This window comes from Lissotriton vulgaris, chromosome 1_1, assembly GCF_964263255.1.
Source record: "Lissotriton vulgaris chromosome 1_1, aLisVul1.2, whole genome shotgun sequence".
Classification (NCBI taxonomy): Eukaryota; Metazoa; Chordata; class Amphibia; order Caudata; family Salamandridae; genus Lissotriton; species Lissotriton vulgaris.
In genome coordinates this window covers 985,129,090-985,144,002 of record NC_141685.1, presented here as the reverse complement: position 1 = coordinate 985,144,002, position 14,913 = coordinate 985,129,090, and the positions used below count along the sequence as shown (strand labels likewise).

Genomic DNA, 14,913 nt, shown 5'->3' with positions numbered 1-14,913 from the left:
GAGGGGCCGCTGAAGGATGCTCCTCAAAGAAAGAACCAACACCAGGATGAAAAAAACCTCAACATTCCGCTCACAACCACATAACTTATATGCAAAGCTGGACTTTTTCTTGAGCTCTGAATTGCCCCGGGAAGATAGCGTCACCACAGAAACAGGCAGCCTTGCCCTCTCAGACCATGCACCAGTCTCAAAAGACAGCTGACTTCATCCCAATCCCTGTATCAGAGGGCAGTGGAGGCTCAGGAAGCTGTGTTGATAGATGCCCACATCAGAGAATTCCTAGCGGAAGTGATAAAATCTTACCTAGTAGACAACAATAAGAGGTAAATAGATAAAGCATCCTCTGGGAAGCGTTGAAAGTAGTAAGGGGGTTTCTCATTGCAGCCTCGTCAGTTTACAGCAGAAATAGGAGGCTAGTCAGGAAAAACATGGAATCACATCTAAGTGAACATTAGGGGATACACAAAAGGATGGGGTCCAAGAAAATCTGGTGAAAGCTCATAGAAACAAGGGTACAATTTAGCGCCTAGATAACTACAGAGCTAAATAGGCCTTATTGAGAACCACACAATATTATTATAATGGATGCAACCAAGGAGGGAAAATATTAGCCTGCAAACTCAAAGCAGCGAATATCCAATGCAGGGTAGGCAGGATCAGGTGGGACTCAGGTGAGCTATGGGCTTCAGATAAGGAGCTAGAAATTGATTTAGATCATTGTACAGAGACCTAGACACATCAGACCAGTCGATGGAACACTTTCTGGAAAGCTTACAGGTCCAACCCCCACAAAAGCCTAGATTGATAATGTGGAGAAAACCCATTAGATCACCTGCATACATAGACTGCAGAATACAAAATCACCTGGACCCCAATAGTCTAAAAACCCTTTTGCACATTATTAGTCCCAGTGTTGGGAGAGTTGGGCAATGCCTTAGGCAAGCTGGGGTAGTTGAAGGCTCGATGTTAGAGGCAAGAGTGACAGTTATCCCAAAGTTAGGAAAAGACTCCAAGAGGGGTGGGTAATAATCGACTATTTCTCTGATGGATTTAGACCAACCTGGATTTATTCCCAAATTGACCTGTGTAGAAAACAATACAAAGAAAATGCGCATAATCAACAGTATCAAGAGCACTCAGTAGGAAGCCTTTATTCTTTCCTTGGACATAGAGAAGGCGTTTGACCAAGTAATTAGGAAATTCATTGGCCACACACTAGTCACATGGTTGTGGCTCTCATTTTTCTCCATGGATACTGATTGGATAGAATTAAACCATTTGTGGGAGTGGGAGTCCATTTAACATCAGGTGATATACTAGGCAAGGCTGCATCTTATCACCCACTCATATTTGTTCTTACAATAGAATTGTTTGCAGATAAAGTCGATCAAAGTAAAAAGATGGAAAGAATTAAATATGCAGCAACTGCAGGAATATGACCACGCCACTGGCTGTAAAATCCAATTGTACAAATCACAAGCTCTTCATTTTTTAAAGAAAATAGAATAACTAAATACCACATTCTTACTCACTTGGATGAAACAGTGCATTGATTACCTGTTTGCTAAGCAACCTGGTGAAATAAATTACTCTCTGCTAATTCAGCAAATTGGATGGGGCCTACATATTTGGCACCAAAAGTGACTGCAATGGATAGGTCATGTAGCAGCAGTTTAAATTTACGATACTTACAAAAATATTATTCCTAATGCAAGCTGTACATCTCCCACTTCAGCTCACAACTCCCATGAAAATGCAAAGAACAAATGTGGTTTTCGTATGGGAAGAGAAACGACTCAGGCTTACATAGCAAATACCAGAAAAACTAGAGGAACAGGGTGTCCCATACCCAATCAAATATGACCACGCCTCACAACTGTGCGTAATGATAGAATGGAGCCACAGATAATCAAAAAAGCATTGATACTATATTAATCAGATAATCTCAGGAACTCGTATCTTTGAGGTACCCTGGCTGGTAAACATTAGAGTGCTTGGGGTCTATATTCTGACAAGAGCAACACTTGCAGTGTGCGTTGAAGTAGTGCTGAAGAGGATTTTGACCATATTATTGTTGCCATTCACCTCTATGGTGGATAACCTACTGGGACTGGACAGTTTAAGCTTCGACAGAAGCTAGATACACCAGAATAGGGGATCTCTTTGATGGAGCAGATGTTACAAGTTTTGAATGCCTGAAAAGAGAGATTTGGGACTCCTGAAACAGAAGGATACCATTACTGGCTGGCCTCACAATGGATATTGCAGCCTGAAGCTTATCAAGCAGCAGGTCACAACCTGATGGCCTTTGAAAAATGGTTGTTACTGTAAAAGGGAGATAAGAGACTGATATCGGACATTTATCAAATATCATTAGAGATGGGCGGCATGACGCATCTCCCCTCCCCGGGCAACTAATATGGAAAAAGCAAATAGAACATGAGCTATCAAATGAAGAATTGGCTCAAATTCACACCAGAACACATACCACTCACCAGGCTGTAACACTGCAAGAAACTGATTTGGAAACTGTTAGCTACTGAAACCACAAGCCAGTTAAATTATATGAGTGGTACCCAAGAGATACAAACACACACTGGAGGGGCTGTTGCGCAGAGCGGCTCTATCCCACCTGCTCTGACCTCTATGTTGCTCCAGAGCTTCTGAAATGCAGTAGACAAAATGTTCCACATCCAAATCCCTAGACTCTCACTTGCACAATACTAGCGATTTCCAAAAAACTCACTTTCCTTGTGTATTAAAAAAGATGCAACCCAATTTCATGGCACAAAATTATGGCTCTGCACCCTTCTAGTAAAACAATTTTACATATGTTTTAGATAATGAACATTATACAGTGTTGATCACAGGTTTGAGCATTCTCATTCGTTTTCCCAAAGCGAAGCCAAACACAAGATGGTTTTAAAAATTGCCTATCAGTTTTTGGCAATGTAGAAACTCAGGTTTACGGATTCCAGTCGATACTGCAAAAAGTGTCATCGCAAATATATGCGTGTCGTCAATCATGTGGTCATCTGGTTCGTCGATCGTGGCACGATAGGCACATTTTAAAACCATCGCTTTTGAACTGATAACCGACAGGCACATGCATCTTGAAATAATATCAAAACATTTAATACCCTGAAGAAGTCCGGTAACGGACAAAATGCATTGGCTATCTGATTGAAAATTGAATTAAGATCAAGTTTTAAACTTCCAGAACTTATGTTTGGCTTCGCTTTGGGAAAACGAATGAGAACACTCAAACCTGTGATCAACATTGTATAATGTTTATTATCTAAAAACATATGTAAAATTGGTTTACTAGAAGGGTGCGGAGCCATAATTTTGTGTATTGAACTAGAAGAGACAATGAGAGCTTTTCTCATCTAATCTCCATGGGACATAGGGGATTGTGTCTCAGGCTACCGACACCTTCGCTTTGTTCTTCAGTAACTGAAGGGGACGTTAGACCGGTGCGGGAATCAGTGCTTTGATCCCCTTTTCTTTTTAGTGAAACCAATTTCATGGCACTGCTTGAGCAACACCATTCTTGCTCCATGGGGTAAATGAATGAAAGACACCTTCACTAAAAGAGTGTCTGCATGAGCTTTGGAACATACTGGGAATGGAAACGATAGTTCTCTCAGTATACCTTGACAGGCATGGGTCTGAAACTTTTTCAAAGGCCATCAACTTAATATAGAGACCTTACATGCACCAGTTACGTAAGAGCATTAAAACCAATCCCAATGCAAGACTGCCAGTTAGAGCATACGACCAAACCAGATAAACAGTAGTAGAATCAGCTCATCATACAACAATTACCTATATCAGAATCAAACATCTCCGTACAGTAGATGTTCAATCCCCAAGTGAAGGAAAAGGGATGGTGAGATGTAGAGGTTGTTTTAAAACAAGGGGGGAAATAGTGGGTTAGTTTAAAATGGTTTTGTTGGCATATTATTTTTTTTCTCAGTTAACCTACATCTTTCATAAAGCAGATGTTTCCATGCTGGCCTCTGGGCTACGGTGGGGGTAACTGGAATGAAAACATCAATAAAAAGATGTAAACAACAACATTATTTTCTTCATTCCTGAATATATTGTACTTTTGAAAAAAATTGAAGCTGAATGATAGACATGCCATTCACTTTCTTCCCTGTAAAGAAGGCTCCTCTATTTCCACTGCCTTTTCATTTTACAGAACATCAATTAAAACCCGCTACTGGAGCTCTCAGGGCAAGGATCGGAAAGCATTCTAAGTTTGCCAAACTGCATTACTGTTTGCTCACTGGAGTGGTTTGGGATGCTGTACCCTTGCTCCAGATGAAACGGTCTCAAAGCTTAATTGCATCATTAAACTGGTCAAATCTGAAGCAGCCATAATAGCACAGTAAGGTCCTTTTAGTCCCATTGGGTCTGAGGCTTTAACCACATGGCTGCTGGGCGTTTTCTCCCCCCTGTGCTGGAAAATGCCATTTTAGTGGCACCATGACGAGCTCAGCTCGTCATCAGCACACGACACCCGTGGGTGATGACGAGCTGAGCTCGTCATCAGCATCGAAAGGGTTAAGACACTCTGCTAGCACTATTGCCCCCTGAAAAATTGCGGCCGATAAAATTGGGTTAAGTTCTGAGCTCACAAGGCTCGGTGTAGCCAGCCCACCAGCGAGACATGGTCTTTCAGTTGACTTTTACACTTGTCTGTGCAAGCTTGGCATTCTTCATAACTTGAAACTGAAAGGTCATTGTTGATGTTTGAACCAAGGAAGCTCTCTTGACCTCTTCAACCAGCGCAAAGGTCCTGGAGGTCTCCATTTGCATTGATCTCTAAGTGTATAGACTCTTACATGTCTACCATAAGCCAAAACACTAATTCCAAAGCAACCAACGGCTTATTTAAAAAGGAGCAGATATGCCTTCTTTAGGCTGGCATTGTTCTTGAATTTTTGTAAATTGGCTCTTGGAATACTGTTTACAGTTTCTTCAAACGCACAGCATGTGTTAGCATGTAACCAAACTGTCAGGCTTTCAGTATAATATGGCTTACAATCTTACCAGCCACATCCTCCTTTATGGGTTTGGCATTTTTTGTCCAGCCTTGTAGTCTGCAGTTGTCCCTAGCATTAAACATTTGAGGGTACAAGATGGATGCCTTTAATGTCACTCCTGATGTTGAGTGTGAGGCAGACTTGACAGATGTGGGAGTTGGAATCTATAATTTTACCGACAAATACTGTAAAATCCCATCTTGCAGCAAATTTGAAAATGAGTATGTGATTTATTAAAGATCAAGCATATAGTAGATGTATCATTTTTCGTTTGATGACTTTGTATCCTAAACCATTCACGCTCACAGCCCATAAGAATGAATAGTTCTGTCTGTTTATGTCTGTGAGCTAACAACACTCCCAAGGAACTGCAGCCTTTCCCACTAGTCAGGTCTGTCTTCACTCAAACGTTTGAGAGAAGAAAGGTTTGTGTATGACTGTAGGTGAACCACCTGTTTTACCACCATGCCCCTGTTCCCTCCTTTTTCACACTGTTCTCTTTTCTACCCAGGTCCCTGACATGGCAGAGATCCAGTCCCGCCTAGCTTATGTTTCCTGTGTCCGGCAGTTGGAAGTGGTTAAAAACAGCTCCTACTGTGAGTACATTCGGCCACCCATCGACCGGTTCAAGACCATGGACTTTGGGAAATTTGATGAAATTTATGTGAGTAATTAAAGATTAACTAGCAAAACGACTATATTTATATTTGTAGGACTGTGTTCAAAACTATTGTTATTTAACAGAAATAAATTTAGAACAGCGGCATATTGTTCGATTTTCAAAACTTAGTTTATGAAATAACGTGAAACATTATAATCAATTTGTTTGTCTATCAACAATTTGTAAGTGTTACCTATTTTTCAGTGTACAAGTCAAAACATCTAATCTTCTCCATCTGGTTTCAGCCTCATGGTCCAGATGACATCTACCTGAACTGCTCCCTGACATTTGTTGTATGCGCAGGCCATCCCAACTTACCCCTTCTTGGCTTCACATGTAGACTGCTTAATGACAGTGTTTGAGGCTGAACTGTGATATGTTGACGAGTAAGTCATGGAAGTGGCATTGATAGTGCCACCCATGACAAGCGAAAATCTACTTAATAAAATCCTGAGCTCCATTTCTTATGACTGCAGCCATAAACGCCAACTCCCGGTTGAGGCACAATCAACCAGTTTCCACTGGTTTCCAATCTTGGATGTAGACATTTGCTGAGCTCCCATGATGAGTGCTATATCTGCCATCTGTCCTAGGCTACATGTTTGAAAGGGAGGGCATGATGAGGAGCTGAAGCTTAAAGATGCCATGAGAGGAGATCAGCAAGACGTCTTGCCACCTGTTTTTCAGGCAATCTCCTAAAATACAGCTACTTTTAGTGCAATCATTTGTCAGCAGCATAGACATTGCCCACGTGCCCTGTGGGTGTGACAGCGTGTGTCAAATGCTGAATGGAATGGAGTGAAAGTATCCTCTTGAGTGGGCACAGCAATTAGGATATATACAGCTGATGAAGTGGATCTAGTAACAGTAGGCTAAGCCTAGGAGTAACTAATGGATGCACAATGCCTCAGATGTGATCCAACTATCAATAAAGACAAAGTCCATGTATTACTGTATGAGAGGAGGCACCTTCATGAAGAGAATGCTTGAGAGTGCTATAGTGAAGACATTTGATGGCTGTTCACTGGCAGATCAGTGATTGTGGTGTCATTGGAGTCCTTCTCTTCGAAGTATGCTTTGCACACAGATGAAAGAGTTTATACATTGACATCTAAGTGCCATGGCAGTATGATTTCTCCCCGCCACCTTTAAGTGTAAAGACGTGAGGTGCAACAAAATTATGAATGCAAATAATCTTTAGATTTTATTCTGTGAATAAACTTGTGAAATGAAATGCTCAGTTTCCTATGCTGCCTCGTTAGTCATGTTTTCTGTAGTAAATAACAGACTTAACGGTACCTTGTGACTGATCCTTTGTACAGCTATTGTTTTGGTTTTCTCCCTTAGGGTGTGGGGTACCATCATGGGGCACTAGTGTTCAGCGGTTGGAGCCGTGGAGACATTATTGAGAATATGGTGAAAGATAGGCATTCTGCAGACTTTTATGAGAGCAAGAAAATGGATGTGAGTATGAGCAGGTTTTGCTCAGATCTTTTAGTTGTACATATGAAAGCATAACTTATTACCTACCTTTCTGTGCTGTGCACAGCTACCCTTCAAATATATCAACTCTGGGCTGCACACATGGCAGCCATTGAATCAGCCATTGGTTGCATGCAAGATACTCCACTATCTCTTCTGGTTCTAGGCTGACCACGTGACCTTCTGTTTCCTTTTCTGTCCCTTTGTTGTCTTACACTCTGCCTTACATTTGGTGCATAGCTTTTTGCGTGGTTTCCATGCAGGGCAATATTTTTTCTTTATCTCCAGTGTGTTGCGCTGTAGACATGACACCACTCCATGTTACATACCCAAAAACCTACATTTGAGCTTCCATTGCATAGGCCTGTGCTGTGTATATGAAATACCACTGATGCAGGCAATGCACGGCTGCTACAGATGCTTTGGACCATGTAAGGAGCATATTTGAATCATTAGAGTTGTGATAAATTGGAAGTGAGTTGGATCTCCATGTCCTCTATTTTCTGTGTCGCAGCAATTAGATGCCCATATCAGGGAATGCAAACTGTGGGCAGTGCCCAGTGTGTGCTGAATGATACTGCTGCTATTGTACACAGCAGTCCTACTAGAAACAACTGAGAACTGGAACAGAGAACAGGCTTGATCATGATGAAATAGGTTGATATAATTCAGGGTAATGACAGCAGAATTAGGTTAGCCTTGAGGAGAGCAACAGGTTGTTCTTCAAAGATGATTGGGGCTACATATATACGAGTCCTCAATTACTTAGGAAGAGCAAGCACTTGAAATAGAGAACAGGATGAAGGCAACAACCTTCAGAGCTGCTCATTTGATGTCCCAGATCAAAGACCATGTAAAGCATCTTGTTCTCTGTGTTATCCAAGTAATGTGTGTTGCAAGTGGTGTTGCCCACTTTGAGTAGACACGCTTGTAAAGAGCTGGAACTAAAACGGAAAAATGATGCCAGCATGGTGGTGCCTAAAAAAGACTGGGATTTTCAGGAACAAAGGTCCTAAGCATAGAACTTTATCCAAATAACAGGTGTATATAGACCACAATGGGAGGCTATATAGTCTTATCCTGTACCCAGCCGGGCAAGGAATTTATTCATTTGATATAAAAAAGGATTATGAGTTACAGTTTCACAGTAAACATATACATGTGAAGTAGGGCACAAGCCTGTACCGTACTGGAAAGTAGGAGGGAGAGGATAAAGAAGAAAGAAAGTTTACATCAGGCAAGAAGTGGTGAGCAAAACTGGGTACTGTATTACATTAGAATTGTCAGTAATCCCCAGAGTAATCCATACAAGCAGAAGTATTCACAGATTTAGCTGTATGATTACTAAACAAAGTCGACGGCGTTTCGATCCCTGGCTCAAATTATAATGGGATCATCATCAGGACTTAATAATTTTTGCCTGGTACGATTAATGTTATATACGCCCACTGGGCTGGGAAATCGCCTATGTTGCACGTGGAAAGTTTGAAGGAAAAATGACCGGTAATCAGGTTCCGAGTCACAATTGAGGCTCGATTTTGGGTAGCGTAGCAGGTCCCAAATGGTGGTCCTGTCTGGTGGGGTTGACGCGGTCGACACTTAATGCGATCCGCGTTAGCAAAAACACTGTACGTTGCTGCGGTCGGTCAGTTACACGATCTGCGCTATAATGATACTTGGGCTAGGTGACGATCCACTAGTTCCAGTCAGTTGAGTTGCTTCCACCTAGACCATGTAAAGCATCTTGTTCTCTGTGTTATCCAAGTAATGTGTGTTGCAAGTGGTGTTGCCCACTTTGAGTAGACACGCTTGTAAAGAGCTGGAACTAAAACGGAAAAGGGATGCCAGCATGATGGTGCCTAAAAAAGACTGGGAGGGCAATTGGCTGTGGATATCGCTGACAGCAGGCAAGACTGTCAATGTTCCCAGTATTACAGCAGAGAATATAGTACTTCCCTACTCATGCTGCATCTCTATAGGAATAAAGTGTGCTAGTCCAGGAAGGTGGAGCCGGCAAAGCCTAGCCAATCTCATGGTTGCTGGCTGAATCTTACCTGCACATGTCATCTGTTAGCGGCCACAGATGTCCAGAGGGGCTCTAACAAAACCTCTGCTGAAATTCATTTAGTGTTTTACCTTCTTTTCAATCTTTTCCGATGACACTAAAGGAGATTGACTTGTATGCAAATGTGGGAGGTGAGCTGGGACAATGACATCATTTTCCATGAGTGTATCATTCCACACACATAGCTTGCCTTGTGACTTATATGTTATATCAGCTGAGTTTAAAAAAATGTAAAAGTGATGGGCAGGTGGCAACCTCTCCAACCAAGGTTTCACCCATACCCGTGGGCTTTATCGAAAATTAATCATCAGCCTTATGCTCATTTTTTAAGCAAATATAGCTAATCAAATGTAGCTGCCATTAAATGAAAAATGCGTAGCTAAGCAAGATGAGTTTAAGTTAGTCCAAATGTATTATGGGAGCTCAGGTCCGCAATAATGCTGATAAGCAATGTTGATCAATATTGTAGCTCCAAGTAGCAAGTTGTTAACAGAGACGCTGAGGTGACTAAAGCTTTTATAAAAACATGTTTTGATGGGTATTTCCTTGCCTCTTTATTTGCTTGAAAGCTGCACTTAATTTAGGCGGGTGTCATATAATGACTAAAGAAAAAGAGAGAAACAGAGGACTTGACTGTAGCCAAGACGGATCTTTGCACAGCCTTAATACCAAGCGACTCTTTTCTATATCGCAAACAACATATTTTCTCTTTCGTTGCCATTAACTCCTCCTGGACCTCCACCCTCTGTGGATTGTAGCCCTCCTCCTCATTCTCTCCCTTCAGCCCACATTGTGGTTCTTTTCTCTTTCAGTTGTTGATGTGCCCTGGTGCAGGATTCACAGACCTGGCAGAAATAGTCTCCCGCATTGAGCCGGTTCAGAGTTGTTTGGCCGATGGTTATGCAGATGGTGAGTAGACTTCAAGCCCATCTTACCCAGTGCTCAGGAGTTTATATTTTAGCAAGTGATGCTTATTTTTGGTGATATTTTCTTGGAGATGAACCACTAAGAGTTGTGAATGTCTGCCCACATGGTGCTCTGCCTGCGCCCCTCAGTCCTTATCTACAACACTGTGCTGGTACAGTAAATGCACCAGAAGCAGCCCCACCACTGAACCTTTCACATCACTTCCTCTATTCAGGCACCCCACTGATTTTACCACAGACAGTAATTTTTATGTGCCCTCCACCCTACTGTCCAATTGTTGGTACCCCACACACTCTTCTGCTAATGCCCCTCCATCCAGCCAGCCTTCAGCTCCTTAGGCTTCTCTAGTACAGGAGCCCCACATGGAGCTCTACCAATGCCCCTAGAGCCTGACTTCACTCTCCAGTTGCTATTTCAACATTGGGACCCTACACAGCTCTTCCAATTCCCATCTGAGTAGTATCTCCTTCTGTTAATCCAGTGTAGGGCCCCCGCATAGAACTCTTTCACGAACACTCCCTGCTTAAAATGTATGTTTTTTGCCATAGCTTCTCCCAGCACCAAGATATACTGTTTTGCATAGCCTATGGGCTGTTTAGCCAGCAGTGTGCACTAAATTTAGAAAACACTTTCACTCTCCCCTCGAGCAGGCCATAATACTCCCACTTCTTGAATAAATACTCTTGCCACAAGAGGACCAGGGCAGTACAGTCAACATTGACCTTCTCCATACTTTCCCTGAGTTCCAAGATCTCAGAGAATATTAGTTCCCTATTATCTCTGCATCCCAGAGCTTCCTAAAGCCCTTTGAATAATTTGACCACAGAACCACAGCACAGGGAATAGGAGCGGTTATGCGCATTCCTGTTTGGAGAGTCATGATAAAACTGTTCGTTCAGTAATGTTTCCCTCTGAACCCTTATTATGTGTATTTTTGGGAGATTCCGCAGTTAATATCGGGCTGTACATAAGCCTCCTGGTTGGAAGCCCATTCCTAATTATTTCAGTTGTACATTTGTCCAAACAAATGCTGTATCAATGCCACACGGTTAGTGTTTTTGAAAAACAGTTAACATGGTTTAATTTATTTATTGCATGTTATAAAGTTTTTTTCTGTAAACAATGCTGCTATGAAAAAGATTTGTGAGGTTGTAGTGCAGCGCACATGTGAATCTAACGTCTTATTGGAGAGAAACTTTGGAAAATGTCATGTTTCTAAGATTGTATCATATAGGTGAGAATCTTTCCAATCCTATATTGTCGATGTGTAATGATTGAACCCTTTTCCAAGTTATTGAGGTCTTCATAAGGGGAAAAAGGTCAAAATACAGTTGTCATAGTGACCCTCGTCTGCAAAACCGATAGAATGCTTAGAGAAAGCAGGTAATGATTTTCTATTGCCCCACAGATAGTTCCATGTCTGAAGCAGGCAATGTATTCCTCTATAGGATTAAACAGTTAATTGGGTAAATGGTCAGAAGCAGAAGGTTGAGATAGAGCTCTTGTATTGGAAGTGGCTAGATCAGGCCGCCTTTGTAACAAAGTAAAATGAGACATTGGTTTGCAGGGCATTTTCCCTCTTTAACAACATGCCAACTTTTGGTTGAGCAGATACATTCCTCATGGGTTGAGGCAATTTCCAGTCCAGCAGACAGAAACTGACACTGTGGATTCATCCTTGATTAGTTGACCATGTTCAACTCTGTGGGCTCTGTGATCCTTCTTCGATCCTTGCAAACCCTGATAATGGTCTCTGAGAAAATGTCCAGGCCTCTTCTTATCTATGCGATAAGCATGTATCCTTCAACCTCCTCAAGGTGGGCCAGAGATCCTATTAAACCCTACTTCACGTGGTTGTCAAATGAATGGCAACACGTTAGTTATGTTAGTGAAGATTCTTAAATGCAGGTACAACCTCCTGAAACCTCCTGGTGTTACCTACACTCAGGACTGAGAAGGGTGAAACTTACTGCAGAATATGTGACTGGCACTTAGTGGCATGCATTTACCAAGAAAGGGCTGTCACTAAATGTTGTCAATGTGCCACTATACTACTCCCAATCCGCCTGACCCAATTTAGATATGGGGCCAGTTGCACTATTTTATTTAAACTCCTGTACCTTTGGAGATGTCAACGGGGAGAATTTGACTTGGGTTTGTTCTGTGATTCATATTCACACCGGTGAGCATTATATCCTAATATCTAGTATAGTTAAGTCTGACGATTTGACACTGTATGAAGCACACTCATTCTGTTGAGATAATTCTTTGCATAGCAGTCTGATGCTGTTCTTGGGTTGGTTTGCAAATAAAAATCGTTTGAGAGCATAACCTTACCTGCAAAAAAGGTGGCAGTTTCGAATGTTAAGTAATATATTCCATTTCAGTAGAACTGGTGTTTATTTTTAGGTGTATGCATATTCCTTTCAAACCCACAGAATGTTCAATGGCAAATTCAGTATGCAGTTTACAACGCTGTGATGAGCAGCCATTTCATACGGCTGTTATTGTGCATCTGCTGGCACAGTGTTCATGTCTAGTTAAACCCAACATGTATAGCCTATGTAAGGATGTAGAGGCACTTGCAGCGACACGTAGACTGAAATTCTCAGAAACTCTAGAAGAATCTTCTGCGCAAAGTGAGATGCACTAGACAACATAGCCACTTTCTCCTCTTAGTCAGTTCTTGCATGTGTGGTTTATATAACATACATAGCATGACACCTCAACGCGGGCAGAGATTCAACTCCTAGAAGCATCCATAATCAACTTGATAAGTGGTATGTTGCCCTATATGATGCTCAAATAACATGATGTATGTGACCCTCTTTGGCAAATATATCTTTTGTTTGAACACCAGCAAAGGGACTCTGCTTGTATTTTTCTGTTTTGTTTGTTCCTAATTTACTTTGGCTGTGTTTGAGTTTTAAGATGTAACGCTTTGACTTTTAGTTCCAACACTGCCCTGCTCATTCCGAGACAAATATGATATTTTTTGTTAATCGAAATGTGTAATGCAGACCATTTTGGGGCCTCTACTTTCCGCTTACATCCGTGCCAAATAATGCCCTCTATTCCTGTACGGTATTTTTAGAAAATCAAATGTTGCTGCCCTTCCCCAAAACCTTTTCTTTGATAGCATTCAATGACCCACTGATCCTTTACTTTACTAAAAAGTGCTACCTCTCACCTATTGTGTACTCCTGAGGCATTTCCATCCTTTCCAACACACATTGAAGCAGTTTTGGCCTCACTGTCTTATCGCTGCTCCCATTTTGGTTGAAAAGCCCAGGATCTGACGTTTACATGTTAGCAAACACCTGTGAAAAGCAGCGAGTCTCCTAAGACCCCCAAAGCTGCCCGGCGCAGGGTCACCTTTAATTCACTTTGGATTCTCTAACAAAATAATGAGGCAGGCACTGCGAAACTGGAAGGTAAGTAAAAGGTTTATTACTCTTAAGAGGAGATCACGTCAACTGCAGACACCAGAATGTCTCAGGGAGGTGAGCTAACTGCATCTCTTGTGACTCTTCCTTTTATACAGGTTTAACACAATGTATTTGTTTAATTTTCTTATGGTTACAGGCTTGGAGTCTCCGCCCCAGGGCAGGTTGTCACACAAGCCCAACATTGTTTCATCAACATGGTTACACAAGCCCAACATTAATTCTCCTCCCACCCAGGTCAAAACAGACAATCCAGTCCCGCAGCTGGACCTTGCTTTAGGGTCTAAAACATGTGAGACCGGCCAGATCTAAGAGTCCGTTCTGTTGATAAAAACAGGTCCCATTGTTGGCAAAAATAATTCTTGCTGTGTGCAGTGCAATAAACCATGTTTGCAAGAGTCTGTTTGGTATTTGGAATCTGTTTGTGTAGGAGTATCCATGGGTTTGCCTGTAAACAGAGATGAGAGGAAAAACGAGTTTGTGGCTGCAGGTGGTGTTGATGTTTGTCATGGCAATAGTTTATAGCCCCCCGCACACATATCCGGTTTGATCAGAGAGTCAGAAGGATGCTAGCACGGACAGGGTGAAACGAAGGTGACCAACAGAGTACAAAATGGCTGCGGTCGGTCAGAATGACTGCAGTTTATGTGCATGTAAGAACTTCCATCAGACAAGATGACGCAGATAATGTTCATGATTGACGTTTTGCTTTTAACACTTTTTTCTTTGTCCTCTCAAATGTGGTGGTTTCTTCTTTATCCAATTATGCTTGTGGAAAATACCCTTCCTATTAATCCATGCGTGCAACATGTTACATCTCACCATATGTATACTTGGGCATCTAGATTATAGCAATGCCTGCCTCTCAGCTGGGGAAACTTCACAATATCCAAAACCTAGTAGTAAGACCATATTTGCTTTCGTGACACTTTACCATAAGAGGTATGTAAAAAGCTACATTGGCTCCCTTTGCAGGTATCATTTGAGGTCCTTTGTTTTATTGACTGTTCATTCAATGTGATTATCCTTTCTATTCTTTGTGACAGTCTGCTTTCCAATTTACACCTGTACCTTCTTTAATCATGTTCATTAAGCCCAGTCTGCTGTTCCGCAGTCAAGCCGTTCACTATACGCGGTTGGTTTTGATGCCACTCAATGGGACTCAGTTCTCTTACTTTGTGGCTTACCATTGAAGATCTAAGTCATTAAAAACCTTTCTTTTCTCTGTTGCCCTTTGGTGTTCACACCTCTATCATTCTTGTTCCAGTGCCGAAATTT

At 41.8% G+C, this 14,913-nt stretch overlaps 1 protein-coding gene across 3 annotated transcripts in view; it reads left to right on the top strand.

The window, feature by feature from the left end:
- The window catches only part of PNPLA6 (patatin like domain 6, lysophospholipase), a 354,753-nt gene that overhangs the window by 327,594 nt on the left and 12,246 nt on the right, over positions 1-14,913 (top strand). For all 3 annotated transcript variants that reach the window (XM_086960602.1, XM_086960584.1, XM_086960592.1), the window contains 3 exons: positions 5,566-5,718; positions 7,063-7,179; positions 10,075-10,171. In XM_086960602.1, coding sequence (XP_086816728.1) covers positions 5,566-5,718; positions 7,063-7,179; positions 10,075-10,171 — 367 coding nt within the window. The remainder of the gene's footprint in view (positions 1-5,565; positions 5,719-7,062; positions 7,180-10,074; positions 10,172-14,913) is intronic.